Source organism: Coturnix japonica, chromosome 17, assembly GCF_054131305.1.
Source record: "Coturnix japonica strain WE chromosome 17, WE-NBRP24, whole genome shotgun sequence".
NCBI classification, from domain to species: domain Eukaryota; kingdom Metazoa; phylum Chordata; class Aves; order Galliformes; family Phasianidae; genus Coturnix; species Coturnix japonica.
Window position 1 is genome coordinate 1,185,504 of NC_140679.1, and position 19,201 is coordinate 1,204,704.

The following is a 19,201-nucleotide window of genomic DNA, read 5'->3' on the forward strand; positions in this document are numbered from 1 at the left end:
AGCTCCTCGAACCTGACGGACCCATAGATGTGTGGGGCGGACCCATAAGTGTGGGGCAGAGCCATAGGATCCCATAGAGACCCATAGAAACCCATAGAAACCCATGGAAACCCATAAAACAATGAAAAACCCCATTAAAATGAAGCTCCTTCGAACCTGCCGGACCCATAGATGTGTGGGACAGACCCATAAGTGTGGGGCAGACCCATAGGAACACATAGAAATCCATAGAACGATGAGAAATCCCATAGAAATCAGTCAGAATCCCATAGGAAGAGCATAGAAATCAGGTAGGGAAGCAACTAGAAGACAACCTGGACCCATAGATGTGTGGGGCAGACCCATAAGTGTGGGGCAGAGCCATAGGAACCCATAGAGACCCATAGAAACCCATAAAACAATGGAAAATCCCATAGAAATGAAGCATAATCCTATTAAGACAGCAAAGAAATGAGGTTGGAGAGACCCTAAAACCAAACCCGGACCCATAGATGTGTGGGGCGGACCCATAAGTGTGGGGCAGAGCCATAGGAACACATAGAAATCAATAGAACAACAAAAAACCCCATTAAAATGAGCTATAACCCCATAGAAGGAGCAATAGGATCAGGTTGGACAGCTCCTCAAACCTGCACATGTGTGGGGCGGACCCATAAGTGTGGGGCAGACCCATAGGAACACATAGAGACCCATAGAAACCCATAAAACAATGAGAAATCCCCATAGAAATAAACCAGAACCCATTAAAAATAGGAAAGGAATGAAGTTGGACAGCTCCTCAAACCTGCAGGACCCACACATGTGTGGGGCGGACCCATAAGTGTGGGGCAGAGCCATAGGATCCCATAGAGACCCATAGGAACCCATAGAAACCCCATTAAAATGAACTATAACCCCATAAAAAGAGGAATGGGATCAGGTTGGACAGCTCCTCGAACCTGCAGGACCCATAGATGTGTGGGGCAGACCCATAAGTGTGGGGCAGACCCATAGGAACACATAAAACGATGAGAAACCCCATAGAAATCAATGATAACCCCATAGAAATAGAGAAGAAATGAGATTGGAGAGCTCCTAAAACCCAACCCTGACCCACAGATGTGTGGGGCGGACCCATAAGTGTGGGGCAGACCCATAGGAACCCATAGAGACCCATAGAAACCCATAAAACTATGAAAAACCCCATTAAAACCAATGAAAACCCCATAAAAACAGCAAAGGAATGAGATTGGAGAGCTCCTAAAACCCAACCCGGACCCATAGATGTGTGGGGCAGACCCATAAGTGTGGGGCAGAGCCATAGGAACCCATAGAAACCCATAAAACAATGAGAAACCCCATAGAAATCAGTCAGAATCCCATAGGAAGAGCATAGAAATCAGGTAGGGAAGCAACTAAAATACAACCTGGACCCATAGATGTGTGGGGCGGACCCATAAGTGTGGGGCAGACCCATAGGAACCCACAGAACCCCATAGAACCCCATAAAACAATGGAAAATCCCATAGAAATGAAGCATAATCCTATTAAGACAGCAAAGAAATGAGATTGAAGAGACCCTAAAACCAAACCCGGACCCATAGATGTGTGGGGCGGACCCATAAGTGTGGGGCAGACCCATAGGAACACATAGAGACCCATAGGAACCCATAGAAACCCCATTAAAATGAACTATAACCCCATAAAAAGAGGAATGGGATCAGGCTGGACAGCTCCTCGAACCTGCACATGTGTGGGGCGGACCCATAAGTGTGGGGCAGAGCCATAGGAACACATAGAGACCCATAGGAACCCATAGAAACCGCATTAAAATGAACTATAACCCCATAAAAAGAGGAATGGGATCAGGTTGGACAGCTCCTCGAACTGGCAGGACCCATAGATGTGTGGGGCGGACCCATAAGTGTGGGGCAGACCCATAGGAACCCATAGAAACCCATTGAAATGATCATAAACCCCAATGAAATGAGTTATGACCCCATAGAAGGAGCAATAGGATCAGGTTGGACAGCTCCTCGAACCTGCACATGTGTGGGGCGGACCCATAAGTGTGGGGCAGAGCCATAGAAACCCATAGGAACCCATAGAAACCCATAGAGAGATGAGAAATCCCTTAAAAATGAGCTATAATACCATAGAAAGAGCAATGGGATCAGGTTGGAGAGCTCCTAAAACCCAACCTGGACCCATAGATGTGTGGGGCAGACCCATAAGTGTGGGGCAGAGCCATAGGAACCCATAGAGACCCATAGAAACCCCATTAAAATGAACTATAACCCCATAAAAAGAGGAATGGGATCAGGTTGGACAGCTCCTCACACCTGCCGGACCCACACATGTGTGGGGCGGACCCATAAGTGTGGGGCAGCCCCATAGGATCCCATAGAGACCCATAGGAACTCATAGAAACCCCACTAAAATGAACTATAACCCCATAGAAGGAGCAATGGGATCAGGTTGGACAGCTCCTCGAACCTGCCGGACCCATAGATGTGTGGGGCAGACCCATAAGTGTGGGGCAGACCCATAGGAACACATAGGAACCCATAGGAACCCATAGAGAGATGAGAAATCCCTTAAAAATGAGCTATAATACCATAGAAAGAGCAATGGGATCAGGTTGGAGAGCTCCTAAAACCCAACCTGGACCCATAGATGTGTGGGGCAGACCCATAAGTGTGGGGCAGAGCCATAGGAACCCATAGAGACCCATAGGAACCCATAGAAACCTCATTAAAATGAACTATAACCCCATAAAAAGAGGAATGGGATCAGGTTGGACAGCTCCTCGAACCTGCCGGACCCATAGATGTGTGGGGCGGACCCATAAGTGTGGGGCAGACCCATAGGAACCCATAGAGACCCATTGAAATGATCATAAACCCCAATGAAATGAGCTATGACCCCATAGAAGGAGCAATAGGATCAGGTTGGACAGCTCCTCGAACCTGCACATGTGTGGGGCAGACCCATAAGTGTGGGGCAGACCCATAGGAACCCATAGAGACCCATAGGAACCCATAGAAACCCCATTAAAATGAGCTATAACCCCATTAAAAGAGGAATGGGATCAGGTTGGACAGCTCCTCGAACCTGCAGGACCCATAGATGTGTGGGGCAGACCCATAAGTGTGGGGCAGACCCATAGGAACCCATAGAAATCAATAGAACAACAAAAAACTCCATTAAAATGAGCTATAACCCCATAGAAGGAGCAATAGGATCAGGTTGGACAGCTCCTCGAACCTGACGGACCCATAGATGTGTGGGGCGGACCCATAAGTGTGGGGCAGAGCCATAGGAACACATAAAACAGTAAGAAATCCCATAGAAATTAACCAAAATCTCATGGATCTCAAGCAAATCCATATAGGAAGACCAGGTTGGAGAGACCCTAAAACCCAACCTGGACCCATAGACGTGTGGGGCAGACCCATAAGTGTGGGGCAGACCCATAGGAACCCACTGAAATCAATAGAACAACAAAAAACCCCATTAAAATGAGCTATAACCCCATAGAAGGAGCAATAGGATCAGGTTGGACAGCTCCTCGAACCTGCACATGTGTGGGGCGGACCCATAAGTGTGGGGCAGAGCCATAGGAACACATAGAGACCCACAAAGCAATCAAAAACCCTATTAAATACAACTATAACCCCATAGAAACAGCATAGAAATCACATAAGGTGCCATTTAAAAGCCTATCCGGACCCACAGATGTGTGGGGCGGACCCATAAGTGTGGGGCAGAGCCATAGGATCCCATAGAGACCCATAGGAACCCATAGAAACCCCATTAAAATGAACTATAACCCCATAAAAAGAGGAATGGGATCAGGTTGGACAGCTCCTCGAACCTGCAGGACCCATAGATGTGTGGGGCGGACCCATAAGTGTGGGGCAGAGCCATAGGAACCCATAGAAATCAATAGAACAACAAAAAACCCCATTAAAATGAGCTATAACCCCATAGAAGGAGCAATAGGATCAGGTTGGACAGCTCCTCAAACCTGCACATGTGTGGGGCGGACCCATAAGTGTGGGGCAGAGCCATAGGAACACATAGAGACCCATAGAACAATGAGAATTCCCATTAAAATGAAAAAAACCCCATAGAAGGAGCAATAGGATCAGGTTGGAGAGATCCTTGAACCTGACGGACACACACATGTGTGGGGCAGACCCATAAGTGTGGGGCAGACCCATAGGAACCCATAGAGACCCATAAAACAATGGGAAATCCCATAGAAATGAACCAAAATCCCATGGAAAGAGCATAGAAATCAGGTTGGGAAGCAACTAAAAGACAACCTGGACCCATAGATGTGTGGGGCGGACCCATAAGTGTGGGGCAGACCCATAGGAACCCATAGAAACCCCATAAAACAATGAAAAACCCCATTAAATCCAACTATGATCCCATTAAAAACAGGAAAGGAATGAGGTTGGACAGCTCCTCGAACCTGCAGATATGTGGGGCGGACCCATAAGTGTGGGGCAGAGCCATAGGAACCCATAAAACGATGAGAAACCCCATAGAAATCAATGATAACCCCATAGAAATAGAGAAGAAATGAGATTGGAGAGCTCCTAAAACCCAACCCTGACCCATAGATGTGTGGGGCAGACCCATAAGTGTGGGGCAGAGCCATAGGAACCCATAGAAACCCATAGAAACCCCATTAAAATGAACTATAACCCCATTAAAAGAGGAATGGGATCAGGATGGACAGCTCCTCGAACTGGCAGGACCCATAGATGTGTGGGGCGGACCCATAAGTGTGGGGCAGAGCCATAGGAACCCATAGAGACCCATAGAACCCCATAAAACAATGGAAAATCCCATAAAAAACAGCCAGAATCCCATACAAAGAACAATAGGATCAGGTTGGAGAGATCCTAAAACCCAACCTGGACCCATAGATGTGTGGGGCGGACCCATAAGTGTGGGGCAGACCCATAGGAACACATAGAAATCAATAGAACAACAAAAAACCCCATTAAAATGAGCTATGACCCCATAGAAGTCAGGCAAAGCCCCATTGAAAAGGATCAGGTTGGACAGCTCCTCGAACCTGCACATGTGTGGGGCGGACCCATAAGTGTGGGGCAGAGCCATAGGATCCCATAGAAACCCATAGAACAACAAAAAACCCCATTAAATCCAACTATAACCCCATAGAAACAGCATAGAAATCACATAAGGTGCCATTTAAAAGCCTATCCGGACCCACAGATGTGTGGGGCGGACCCATAAGTGTGGGGCAGACCCATAGGAACCCATAGAGACCCATAAAACAATGAGAAATCCCATAGAAATGAACCAAAATCCCATAGAATTCAGGCAAAACCCTATTGAAATGAGTCAGGTTGGACAGCTCCTCACACCTGCCGGACCCACACATGTGTGGGGTGGACCCATAAGTGTGGGGCAGAGCCATAGGAACCCATAGAAACCCATAGAAACCCATAGAAACCCCATTAAAATGAACTATAACCCCATAAAAAGAGGAATGGGATCAGGTTGGACAGCTCCTCGAACCTGCACATGTGTGGGGCGGACCCATAAGTGTGGGGCAGAGCCATAGGAACACATAGAGACCCATAGAACCCCATAAAACAATGGAAAATCCCATAGAAATGAAGCATAATCCTATTAAGAGCGCAAAGAAATGAGGTTGGAGAGACCCTAAAACCAAACCCGGACCCATAGATGTGTGGGGCAGACCCATAAGTGTGGGGCAGAGCCATAGGAACCCACTGAAATCAATAGAACAACAAAAAACCCCATTAAAATGAGCTATAACCCCATAGAAGGAGCAATAGGATCAGGTTGGACAGCTCCTCGAACCTGCACATGTGTGGGGCGGACCCATAAGTGTGGGGCAGAGCCATAGGAACACATAGAGACCCATAGAACCCCATAAAACAATGGAAAATCCCATAAAAAACAGCCAGAATCCCAGACAAAGAACAATAGGATCAGGTTGGAGAGATCCTAAAACCCAACCCAGACCCATAGATGTGTGGGGCAGACCCATAAGTGTGGGGCAGAGCCATAGGAACCCATAGAAATCAATAGAACAACAAAAAACCCCATAGAAATGAGCTATAACCCCATAGAAGGAGCAATAGGATCAGGTTGGACAGCTCCTCAAACCTGCACATGTGTGGGGCGGACCCATAAGTGTGGGGCAGAGCCATAGGAACACATAGAGACCCATAGAAACCCATAGAAACCCCATTAAAATGAACTATAACCCCATAAAAAGAGGAATGGGATCAGGTTGGACAGCTCCTCGAACCTGACGGACCCATAGATGTGTGGGGCGGACCCATAAGTGTGGGGCAGAGCCATAGGAACCCATAGAGACCCATAAAACAATGGAAAATCCCATTTAAACCAATGAAAACCCCATAAAAACAGCAAAGGAATGAGACTGGAGAGCTCCTAAAACCCAACCCGGACCCATAGATGTGTGGGGCAGACCCATAAGTGTGGGGCAGCCCCATAGGAACACATAGAGACCCATAGAAACCCATGGAAACCCATAAAACAATGAAAAATCCCATTAAAATGAAGCTCCTCGAACCTGCCGGACCCATAGATGTGTGGGACGGACCCATAAGTGTGGGGCAGACCCATAGGAACACATAGAAATCCATAGAACGATGAGAAATCCCATAGAAATCAGTCAGAATCCCATAGGAAGAGCATAGAAATCAGGTAGGGAAGCAACTAGAAGACAACCTGGACCCATAGATGTGTGGGGCAGACCCATAAGTGTGGGGCAGAGCCATAGGAACCCATAGAGACCCATAGAACCCCATAAAACAATGGAAAATCCCATAGAAATGAAGCATAATCCTATTAAGACAGCAAAGAAATGAGATTGAAGAGACCCTAAAACCAAACCCGGACCCATAGATGTGTGGGGCGGACCCATAAGTGTGGGGCAGACCCATAGGAACCCATAGAGACCCATAGAAACCCATAGAAACCCCATTAAAATGAACTATAACCCCATAAAAAGAGGAATGGGATCAGGTTGGACAGCTCCTCGAACCAGCAGGACCCATAGATGTGTGGGGCGGACCCATAAGTGTGGGGCAGAGCCATAGGAACCCATAGAAATCAACAGAACAACAAAAAACCCCATTAAAATGAGCTATAACCCCATAGAAGGAGCAATAGGATCAGGTTGGACAGCTCCTCGAACCTGCACATGTGTGGGGCGGACCCATAAGTGTGGGGCAGAGCCATAGGAACACATAGAGACCCATAGAACAACAAAAAACCCCATTAAATCCAACTATAACCCCATAGAAACAGCATAGAAATCACATAAGGTGCCATTTAAAAGCCTATCCGGACCCACAGATGTGTGGGGCGGACCCATAAGTGTGGGGCAGACCCATAGGAACCCATACAACCGCATAGAAACCCATAAAGTAATGCGAAATCCCATAAAAATGAGCTATAATTCCATAGAAAGAGCAATGGGATCAGGTTGGAGAGATCCTAAAACCCAACCTGGACCCATAGATGTGTGGGGCAGACCCATAAGTGTGGGGCAGAGCCATAGGAACCCATAGAAACCCATAGAAACCCCATTAAAATGAACTATAACCCCATAAAAAGAGGAATGGGATCAGGTTGGACAGCTCCTCGAACTGGCAGGACCCATAGATGTGTGGGGCGGACCCATAAGTGTGGGGCAGAGCCATAGGAACCCATAGAGACCCATAGAACCCCATAAAACAATGGAAAATCCCATAAAAAACAGCCAGAATCCCAGACAAAGAACAATAGGATCAGGTTGGAGAGATCCTAAAACCCAACCTGGACCCATAGATGTGTGGGGCAGACACATAAGTGTGGGGCAGAGCCATAGGAACACATAGAGACCCACAGCAACCCATCCAGCCCCATAGAATGATGAGAAACCCCATAGAAATCAATCAGAATCCCATACAAAGATGGACAGCTCCTCGAACCTGCCGGACCCATAGATGTGTGGGGCAGACCCATAGGAACCCATAGAGACCCATAAAGTGATGAGAAACCCCATAGAAATGAGCTATAACCCCATAGAAAGAGCAATGGGATCAGGTTGGAGAGATCCTAAAACCCAACCCGGACCCATAGATATGTGGGGCAGACCCATAAGTCCCCCCATACAAACCCATAACCACCCCATATCCCCCCATATGACCCCATAACCACCCCATATCCCCCCGTAAGAACCCCAAAAAACAATGGAAAATCCCATCGAAATGAAGCATAATCCTATTAAGACAGCAAAGAAATGAGATTGAAGAGACCCTAAAACCAAACCCGGACCCATAGATGTGTGGGGCGGACCCATAAGTGTGGGGCAGCCCCATAGGAACCCATAGAGACCCATAGAACCCCATAGAAACCCCATTAAAATGAACTATAACCCCATTAAAAGAGGAATGGGATCAGGTTGGACAGCTCCTCAAACCTGCACATGTGTGGGGCGGACCCATAAGTGTGGGGCAGACCCATAGGAACACATAGAGACCCATAGGAACCCATAGAAACCCCATTAAAATGAACTATAACCCCATAAAAAGAGGAATGGGATCAGGTTGGACAGCTCCTCGAACCTGCCGGACCCATAGATGTGTGGGGCAGACCCATAAGTGTGGGGCAGAGCCATAGGAACACATAGAGACCCATAGAAACCCATAGAGAGATGAGAAATCCCTTAAAAATGAGCTATAATACCATAGAAAGAGCAATGGGATCAGGTTGGAGAGATCCTAAAAACCAACCCGGACCCATAGATGTGTGGGGCAGACCCATAAGTGTGGGGCAGCCCCATAGGAACCCATAGAGACCCATAGGAACCCATAGAAACCCCATTAAAATGAACTATAACTGCATAAAAAGAGGAATGGGATCAGGTTGGACAGCTCCTCAAACCTGCCGGACCCATAGATGTGTGGGACAGACCCATAAGTGTGGGGCAGAGCCATAGGAACCCATAGGAACCCATAGAAACCCATAAAACAATGAGAAACCCCATAGAAATCAATCAGAATCCCATACAAAGAACAATAGGATCAGGTTGGACAGCTCCTCGAACCTGCACGTGTGTGGGGCAGACCCATAAGTGTGGGGCAGAGCCATAGGAACTCATAGAGACCCATTGAAATGATCATAAACGCCATTGAAATGAAGCATAACCCCATAGAAAGAGCATAAAAATTAGATAAGGTAAGTCTTCATTCTCAGCCTGGACCCATAGATGTGTGGGGCGGACCCATAAGTGTGGGGCAGAGCCATAAGAACACATAAAACAGTGAAAAACCCCATTAAAACCAATGAAAACCCCATAGGAAAAGAGAAAGAACATGCTTTGGCAGCTCCTAAAACCCAACCTGGACCCATAGATGTGTGGGGCGGACCCATAAGTGTGGGGCAGACCCATAGGAACCCATAGAAACCCATAACAGAATGAAAAAAACCATTAAATCCAATGATAACCCCATAGAAGGAGCAATGGGATCAGGTTGGACAGCTCCTCAAACCTGCCGGGCCCATAGATGTGTGGGGCAGACCCATAAGTGTGGGGCAGAGCCATAGGAACCCATAAAACGATGAGAAACCCCATAGAAATAACCCATAGAGACCCATAAAAGAACAAAAAACCCCATTAAAACTAACTATAACCCCATAAAAACAACATAGAAATCAGGTAGGGCATGTCTTAAAACCGAACCTGGACCCACAGATGTGTGGGGCAGACCCATAAGTGTGGGGCAGAGCCATAGGAAACCATAGAGACCCATAAAGTGATGAGAAACCCCATAGAAATGAGCGATAACCCCATAGAAAGAGCAATGGGATCAGGTTGGAGAGATCCTAAAACCCAACCCGGACCCATAGATGTGTGGGGCAGACCCATAAGTCCCCCCATACAAACCCATAACCACCCCATATCCCCCCGTATGACCCCATAGAACCCCATATCCACCCATATAACCCCATAACCACCCCATATCTCCCCATATAACCCCATAACCACCCCATATCCCCCCGTAAGAACCCCATATCCCCCCACCGTGCCCCATAACCGCCCCATATCCCCCCGTAACCAGCCCATATCCCCTCATATAACCCCATATGACCCCATATCCCCCCATAAACACCCTATATCCCCCATATAACCCCATAACCACCCCATATGACCCCATATCCCCCCATAAAGACCCCATATCCCCCCATATAACCCCATAACCACCCCATATCCCCCATATAACCCCATATCCCCCATATCTCCCCATATAACCCCATAACCACCCCATATAACCCCATATCCCCCATAACCACCCCATAACCCCCCCCATATCCTCTATATGACCCCATATAACCCCATATCCCCCATATAACCCCATATCCCCCTATAACCACCCCATATAACCCCATATCCCCCCATATAACCCCATAACCACCCCATATAACCCTATATCCCCCCATAACCCCCCATATAACCCCATATACCCCCCATATCCCCCCATATCCCCCCATATAACCCCATATCCCCCCATATAACCCCATATAACCCCATATAACCCCATATAACCCCATAACCACCCCATATCCCCCCATATGACCCTATAACCACCCCATATAACCCCATATCACCCCATATAACCCCATATCACCCCATATAACCCCATATCACCCCATATAACCCCATATCCCCCCATATCCCCCCATATAACCCCATATAACCCCATATAACCCCATATCCCCCCATATCTCCCCATATCCCCCCATAACTCCCCATATCCCCCCATATCCCCCCATATCCCCATACCCCACCTCTTGTCCTTGGCGCTGCGCACGACGCGCTTCGTGTCCTCCTCATCTTCACTCAGCAGCAACGGCCTGTGTGGGGCAGGGACATGTGTGGGGCAGCCCCATAGAGACCCATAGAGACACATAGGGACCCATAGGGACACATAGGGACCCCATAGAGACACATAGGGACCCATAGAGACCCCATATAGATACATAGGGACACACAGAGACCCCATATAGACCCATAGGGAACCATAGAGACCCATAGGAACCCATAGAGATACATAGGGACCCATAGAAACCCCATATAGACCCATAGGGACACATAGAGACCCCATAGAGAGACATAAAGACCCATAAAGACCCCACAGAGACCCATAGGGACCCATAGAGACCCCTTAGACCCATAAAGACCCCATAGCGACCCATAGGGACCCATAGGGACCCCATAGGGACCCATAGAGACCCCATAGAGACCCCATAGAGACCCCATAGAGACCCTATAGAGAGACATAAAGACCCATAGAGACCCCACATAGACCCACAGAGACACATAGAGACCCATAGGGACCCCATAGAGACCCCATAGAGAGACATACGGACCCATAGGGACACATAGAGACCCATAGGGACCCCATAGAGACCCATAGAGACCCCATAGAGACCCATAGAGACCCCATAGAGACCCCATAGCAACCCATAGGGACCCCATAGGGAACCCATAGGGAACCATTGAGACCCATAGAGACACATAGGGACCCATAGAGACCCACAGAGCCCCACAGCGCCCCCATATCCCCCCATATGACCCATATTTCCCCATAGCTGCCCCATATCCCCCCATATCCCCCCATATCACCCCATAACCACCCCATATCCCCTATAATGACCCCATACTTGCTGTAGTTCCCGGCTGTGGGTTTGGTGCTGAGCTCATCCCCATAACCACCCCATATCCCCTATATGACCCCATAACCACCCCATATGACCCCATAACCACCCCATATCCCCCCATAGGGCCCAATAGATCCCCATAGAGACCCCATAGAGCCTCATAGGGACCCATAGAGACCCATAGGGACCCATAGAGACCCATAAAAACCCATAGAGAATCATAGAGACCCATAGAGACCCCATAGGGACCCATAGAGACCCCATAGGGACCCATAGGGACACATAGAGACCCATAGAGACCCATAGGGACACACAGAGCCCCATAGAGACCCATAGGGACACATAGAGAGACATAGGGACCCATAGAGACCCATAGGGACCCATAGTGCCCCATAGCTGCCCCATACTTGCTGTAGTTCCCGGCTATGGGTTTGGTGCTGAGCTCGTCCCCATAACCACACCATATCCCCCATATGACCCCATAACCACCCCATAGAGACCCCACAGGGACCCACAGAGACCCCATAGAGAGAGACCCCATAGAGAGAGACCCCATAGAGAGAGACCCCATAGCTGCCCCATATCCTACTTGCTATAGTTCCCCGCTGTGGGTTTGGTGCTGAGCTCGTCCCATAGAGACCCATAGGGACCCCATAGCTGCCCCACAGCGCCCCATACTTGCTGTAGTTCCCGGCTGTGGGTTTGGTGCTGAGCTCGTCCCATAGAGACCCATAGAGACCCATAGGGACCCCATAGAGAGACATAGGGACCCACAGAGACCCATAGAGACCCCACAGCGCCCCATAGCGCCCCATACTTGCTGTAGTTCCCCGCTGTGGGTTTGGTGCTGAGCTCGTCCCATAGAGACCCATAGAGACCCATAGGGACCCATAGGGACCCCATAGAGAGACATAGGGACCCATAGAGAGACAGAGGGACCCATAGAGACCCCATAGAGAGACATAGGGACCCATAGAGACCCATAGGGACCCATAGGGACCCCATAGAGAGACATAGGGACCCATAGAGAGACATAGGGACCCATAGGGACCCCATAGAGAGACACAGGGACCCATAGGGACCCATAGGGACCCCATAGAGAGACATAGGGACCCATAGAGACCCATAGGGACCCCATAGGGACCCCATAGAGACCCATAGTGCCCCATAGCGCCCCATACTTGCTGTAGTTCCCGGCTGTGGGTTTGGTGCTGAGCTCGTCCCATAGAGACCCATAGGGACCCATATCACACTCTATCCCCCCATAGTGCCCCATAGCGCCCCATACTTGCTATAGTTCCCCACTGTGGGTTTGGTGCTGAGCTCATCCCCATAACCACCCCATATCCCCCTATATGACCCCATATCCCCCCATATCCACCCCATATCCCCCCATATATCCCCATAACCACCCCATAACCACCCCATATCCCCCTATACGACCCTATATGACCCCATATCCCCCATATGACCCCATAACCACCCCATATCCCCCCATAACCCCCTCATATCCCCCCATAACCACCCCATATCCCCCTATATGACCCCATAGCCACCCCATATCACCCTATAACCACCCCATAGAGACCCAGAGAGACCCCATAGAGACCCCATAGGGACCCATAGAGCCCCATAGAGACCCATAGAGCCCCATAGGGACCCATAGAGCCCCATAGGGACCCATAGAGACCCGTAGAGACCCATAGAGACCCATAGCGCCCCATACTTGCTATAGTTCCCAGCTGTGGGTTTGGTGCTGAGCTCGTCCCATAGAGACCCATAGGGACCCATAGGGACCCACATGGACCCCATAGAGAGACATAGGGACCCATAGAGACCCATAGGGACCCAGAGCTGCCCCATAGCGCCCCATACTTGCTGTAGTTCCCGGCTGTGGGTTTGGTGCTGAGCTCGTCCCCATATCCCCCCTGTATCCCCCCATATACCCCCATAACCACCCCATATCCCCCCATATCCCCCCACAGAGACCCATAGAGCCCCATAGAGCCCCATATGACCCCATAGTGCCCCATAGCTGCCCCATATCGTACTTGCTGTAGTTCCCCGCTGTGGGTTTGGTGCTGAGCTCGTCCCATAGAGCCCCATAGAGACCCATAGTGACCCATAGGGACCCCATAGAGACCCATAGGGACCCCATAGAGACCCCATAGAGAGACATAGGGACCCATAGGGACCCCATAGAGAGACATAGGGACCCTATAGAGACCCATAGTGCCCCATAGCTGCCCCATAGCGCCCCATACTTGCTATAGTTCCCGGCTGTGGGTTTGGTGCTGAGCTCGTCCCATAGAGACCCATAGAGACCCATAGAGCCCCATAGAGCCCCATAGTGCCCCATAGCGCCCCATACTTGCTGTAGTTCCCGGCTGTGGGTTTGGTGCTGAGCTCGTCCCCATATCCCCCCATATAACCCCATAACCACCCCATATCCCCCCATATGACCCCATATCCCCCCATATAACCCCATATCCCCCCATATAACCCCATAGCTGCCCCATAGCTGCCCCATATCGTACTTGCTGTAGTTCCCCGCTGTGGGTTTGGTGCTGAGCTCGTCCCATAGAGCCCCATAGAGACCCATAGTGCCCCATATCACCCACTATCCCCCCATAGTGCCCCATAGCTGCCCCATAGCGCCCCATACTTGCTCTAGTTCCCCGCTATGGGTTTGGTGCTGAGCTCGTCCCATAGAGACCCATAGAGCCCCATAGAGCCCCATAGCGCCCCATACTTGCTGTAGTTCCCCGCTGTGGGTTTGGTGCTGAGCTCGTCCCATAGAGCCCCATAGCGCCCCATAGCGCCCCATACTTGCTGTAGTTCCCGGCTGTGGGTTTGGTGCTGAGCTCATCCCCATATGACCCCATAACCACCCCATATCCCCCCATAACCACCCCATATCCCCCCATAACCACCCCATATCCCCCCATAACCACCCCATATCTCCCCATAGGGCCCAATAGATTCCCATAGAGACCCCATAGAGCCTCATAGGGACCCATAGAGACCCATAAAAACCCATAGAGAACCATAGAGACCCCATAGGGACCCATAGAGACCCATAGGGACACACAGTGCCCCATAGAGACCCATAGGGACACATAGAGAGACATAGGGACCCATAGAGACCCCATAGAGACCCATAGAGCCCCATAGCGCCCCATAGCGCCCCATACTTGCTATAGTTCCCGGCTGTGGGTTTGGTGCTGAGCTCGTCCCATAGAGCCCCATAGAGACCCATAGTGACCCATATCACCCTCTATCCCCCCATAGTGCCCCATAGCTGCCCCATACTTGCTATAGTTCCCGGCTGTGGGTTTGGTGCTGAGCTCGTCCCCATATCCCCCCATAGGGCCTAATAGAGACCCATAGGGACCCCATAGCGCCCCATAGGGACCCTATGTCCCCCCATAGAAACCCCATATGACCCCATAGGGACCCCACAGACCCCCATAATCACCCCATATGCCCCCATATGACCCCATATCCCCCCATAACCACCCCATATCCCCCCATAAGTACCCCATATCCCCCCATAGCCACCCTATATCCCCCTATGTCCCCCCCATATGACCCCATATCACCCCATAACCACCCCATAGGGCCCAATAGATCCCCATAGAGCCCCATAGCTCGACACAGAGACACAAAGGGCCCCATATCCCCCAATATGACCCTATAACCACCCCATATAACCCCATATCCCCCTATATGACCCCATAGCTGCCCTATAGAGATCCATATGACCCCATAACCACCCCATATCCCCCCCTATGTCCCCACAGAGCCCCATAGCTGCCCCATATCCCCCCATATAACCCCACATGCCCCCATATGAACCCATATCCCCCATAACCACCCCATATCCCCCATATGACCCCATATCCCCCCATACCCACCCCATATCCCCCCATAACCAGCCCATATCCCCCCATATCCCCCCATACCCACCCCATATCCCCCCATAACCAGCCCATATCCCCCCATAACCACCCCATAACCACCCCATATCCCCCCATAACCACCCCATATGACCCCATAACCACCCCATAACCACCCCATATCCCCCCATAACCACCCCATAACCACCCCATATCCCCCCCATATGACCCTATAACCACCCCATAAGACCCCATAACCACCCCATATCCCCCTATATCACCCCATATTCCCCCATAACCACCCCATATCCCCCCATAACCACCCCATATGACCCCATACCCACTCCATATCCCCCCATATGACCCCATAACCACCCCATAGAGACCCACAGGGACCCCATAGGGACCCATAGAGACCCATATCCACCCCATATCCCCCCATATGACCCCATAGGGACCCATAGTGACCCATATCACCCTCTATCCCCCCATAGCTGCCCCATAGCTGCCCCATACTTGCTATAGTTCCCGGCTGTGGGTTTGGTGCTGAGCTCATCCCCATAACCACCCCATATCCCCCTATATGACCCCATATCCCCCCGTATCCACCCCATATCCCCCCATATATCCCCATAACCACCCCATAACCACCCCATATCCCCCTATACGACCCTATATGACCCCATATCCCCCATATGACCCCATAACCACCCCATATCCCCCTATATGACCCCATAGCCACCCCATATCACCCTATAACCACCCCATAGACACCCAGAGAGACCCCATAGGGACCCATAGGGACCCCATAGAGACCCATAGGGACCCATAGAGACCCATAGGGACCCATAGAGACCCATAGTGCCCCATAGCTGCCCCATATCGTACTTGCTGTAGTTCCCGGCTGTGGGTTTGGTGCTGAGCTCATCCCATAGAGACCCATAGGGACCCCATAGAGAGACACAGGGACCCATAGAGACCCATAGGGACCCATAGGGACCCCATAGAGAGACATAGGGACCCCATAGAGAGACATAGGGACCCCACAGAGAGACATAGGGACTCATAGAGACCCATACGGACCCATAGGGACCCCATAGAGCCCCATAGCGCCCCATAGAGACCCATAGAGACCCATAGAGACCCATAGAGACCCATAGCGCCCCATACTTGCTATAGTTCCCGGCTGTGGGTTTGGTGCTGAGCTCGTCCCATAGAGACCCATAGGGACCCTATATCCCCCCATAGAAACCCCATAGGGACCCCATAGCGCCCCATATCGTACTTGCTGTAGTTCCCCGCTGTGGGTTTGGTGCTGAGCTCGTCCCCATATCCCCCCATAGGGCCCAATAGAGACCCATAGGAACCCCATAGAGCCCCATATCTCCCCATAGAGCCCCATAGGGACCGATAGAGACACATAGAGACCACATAGGGACCCATAGAGACCCACAGAGACCCACAGAGACCCCACAGGGACCCATAGAGACCCATAGAGCCCCATATCCCCCCATACTCACCCCATATCCCCCCATAACCACCCCATAACAACCCTATATCCCCCGCTATCTCACCATAGAGCCCCATAGCTGCCCCATATCCCCCCATATAACCCCATATCCCCCCATATAACCCCATATCCCCCCATAGAGACCCATAGGGACCCCATAGCTGCCCCATATCGTACTTGCTGTAGTTCCCCACCGTGGGTTTGGTGCTGAGCTCATCCCCATATCCCCCCATAACCGCCCCATATGACAACTTAACCACCCCATAGAGACCCATAGAGACCCCACAGAGCCCCATAGAGGGGCATAGTGACCCATAGGGACCCATAGAGACACATAGGGACACATAGGGACCCATAGGGACACATAGGGACACATAGGGACCCATAGGGACCCCATAGAGACCCACAGAGACCCCATAGAGACCCCACAGCGCCCCATAGAGGGGCATAGTGACCCATAGTGACCTATAGAGACACATAGGGACCCATAGGGACACATAGGGACACATAGGGACACATAGGGACCCATAGAGACCCATAGAGACCCCATAGAGACCCCATAGAGACCCCACAGCGCCCCATAGCGCCCCATACTTGCTATAGTTTCCGGCTGTGGGTTTGGTGCTGAGCTCGTCCCATAGAGACCCATAGGGACCCCATAGAGAGACATAGGGACCCATAGAGACCCATAGGGACCCCATAGAGAGACATAGGGACCCATAGAGACCCATAGTGCCCCATATCGTACTTGCTGTAGTTCCCCGCTGTGGGTTTGGTGCTGAGCTCGTCCCATAGAGCCCCATAGAGAACCCATAGGGACCCATAGGGACCCCATAGAGACCCATAGGGACCCCATAGAGACCCATAGGGACCCATAGGGACCCATAGGGACCCATAGGGACCCCATAGCTGCCCCATAGCTGCCCCATATCGTACTTGCTGTAGTTCCCCGCTGTGGGTTTGGTGCTGAGCTCGTCCCATAGAGCCCCATAGAGAACCCATAGGGACCCATAGGGACCCCATAGAGACCCATAGGGACCCATAGGGACCCATAGAGACCCATAGCTGCCCCATAGCTGCCCCATATCGTACTTGCTGTAGTTCCCCGCTGTGGGTTTGGTGCTGAGCTCGTCCCCATATCCCCCCATATAACCCCATAGCTGCCCCATAGAGCCCCATATGACCCCATAGCTGCCCCATAGCTGCCCCATATCGTACTTGCTGTAGTTCCCGGCTGTGGGTTTGGTGCTGAGCTCGTCCCCAGACGCGGACGATTCGGTTTCGCTGTCGGAGCCGGTGGTGAAGAAACGAGACATGGCGGAACTGAAGGGACTGAGGGGGTGGGGACAGTTAGGGGTCACCCCATAGAGAACTGACCCCATAGAGACCAGCCCCATAGAACACAGACCCTATAAAGAGCAGCCCCATAGAGTCTAACCCCATAGAGACCAGACATGGCGGAACTAAAGGGACTGACGGGATGGGGACACTGTTAGGGGTCACCCCATAGAGACCAGCCCCATAGAAACCAGACCCCATAGAGACCAGACCCCATAGAGAACTGATCCCATAGAGACCAGCCCCATAGAGACCAGCCCCATAGAGACCAGCCCCATAGAGAACAGACATGGCGGAACTAAAGGGACTGAGGGGATACGGGAAATGTTACGGGTCACCCCATAGAGAACTGACCCCATAGAACCTGGCCCCATAGAACACAGACCCCATAGAACCTGGCCCCATAGAACACAGACCCCATAGAACCTGGCCCCATAGAGACCAGACCCCATAGAGACCGGACCCCATAGAGCACTGACCCCATAGAACCTGGCCCCATAGAACACAGACCCTATAGAGACCAGACCCCATAGAACACAACCCCATAGAGAACAGACCCCATAGAACCTGGCCCCATAGAGTGTAACCCCATATAACCTGGCCCCATAGAGTCTAACGCCATAGAGACCAGACCCCATAGAGCACAGACCCCATAGAACCCAGTCTGACCCCATAGAGTTTAACCCCATAGAGACCAGACCCCATAGAACCCAGTCTGACCCCA

At 51.0% G+C, this 19,201-nt stretch overlaps 1 protein-coding gene across 18 annotated transcripts in view; it reads right to left on the reverse strand.

The window, feature by feature from the left end:
- The window catches only part of LOC107307490 (eukaryotic translation initiation factor 3 subunit C-like), a 186,435-nt gene that overhangs the window by 162,178 nt on the left and 5,056 nt on the right, over positions 1-19,201 (reverse strand). For 12 of the 18 annotated variants that reach the window (XR_014935227.1, XR_014935228.1, XM_085518253.1 and 9 more), the window contains exons 1-2: positions 12,320-12,468; positions 10,858-10,923 (exon numbers count right to left, since the gene is read on the reverse strand). Coding sequence is in view for 14 of the 18 variants with exons in the window: in XM_085518253.1 (XP_085374379.1) it covers positions 10,858-10,923; positions 12,320-12,453 (200 nt within the window). In the remaining 4 variants the exon portion in view is untranslated. Of the gene's footprint in view, positions 1-10,857; positions 10,924-12,319; positions 12,469-18,357; positions 18,472-19,201 lie in introns of those variants that run through there. The other 6 variants (XM_085518252.1, XM_085518251.1, XM_085518250.1 and 3 more) reach the window with 3 other exon arrangements.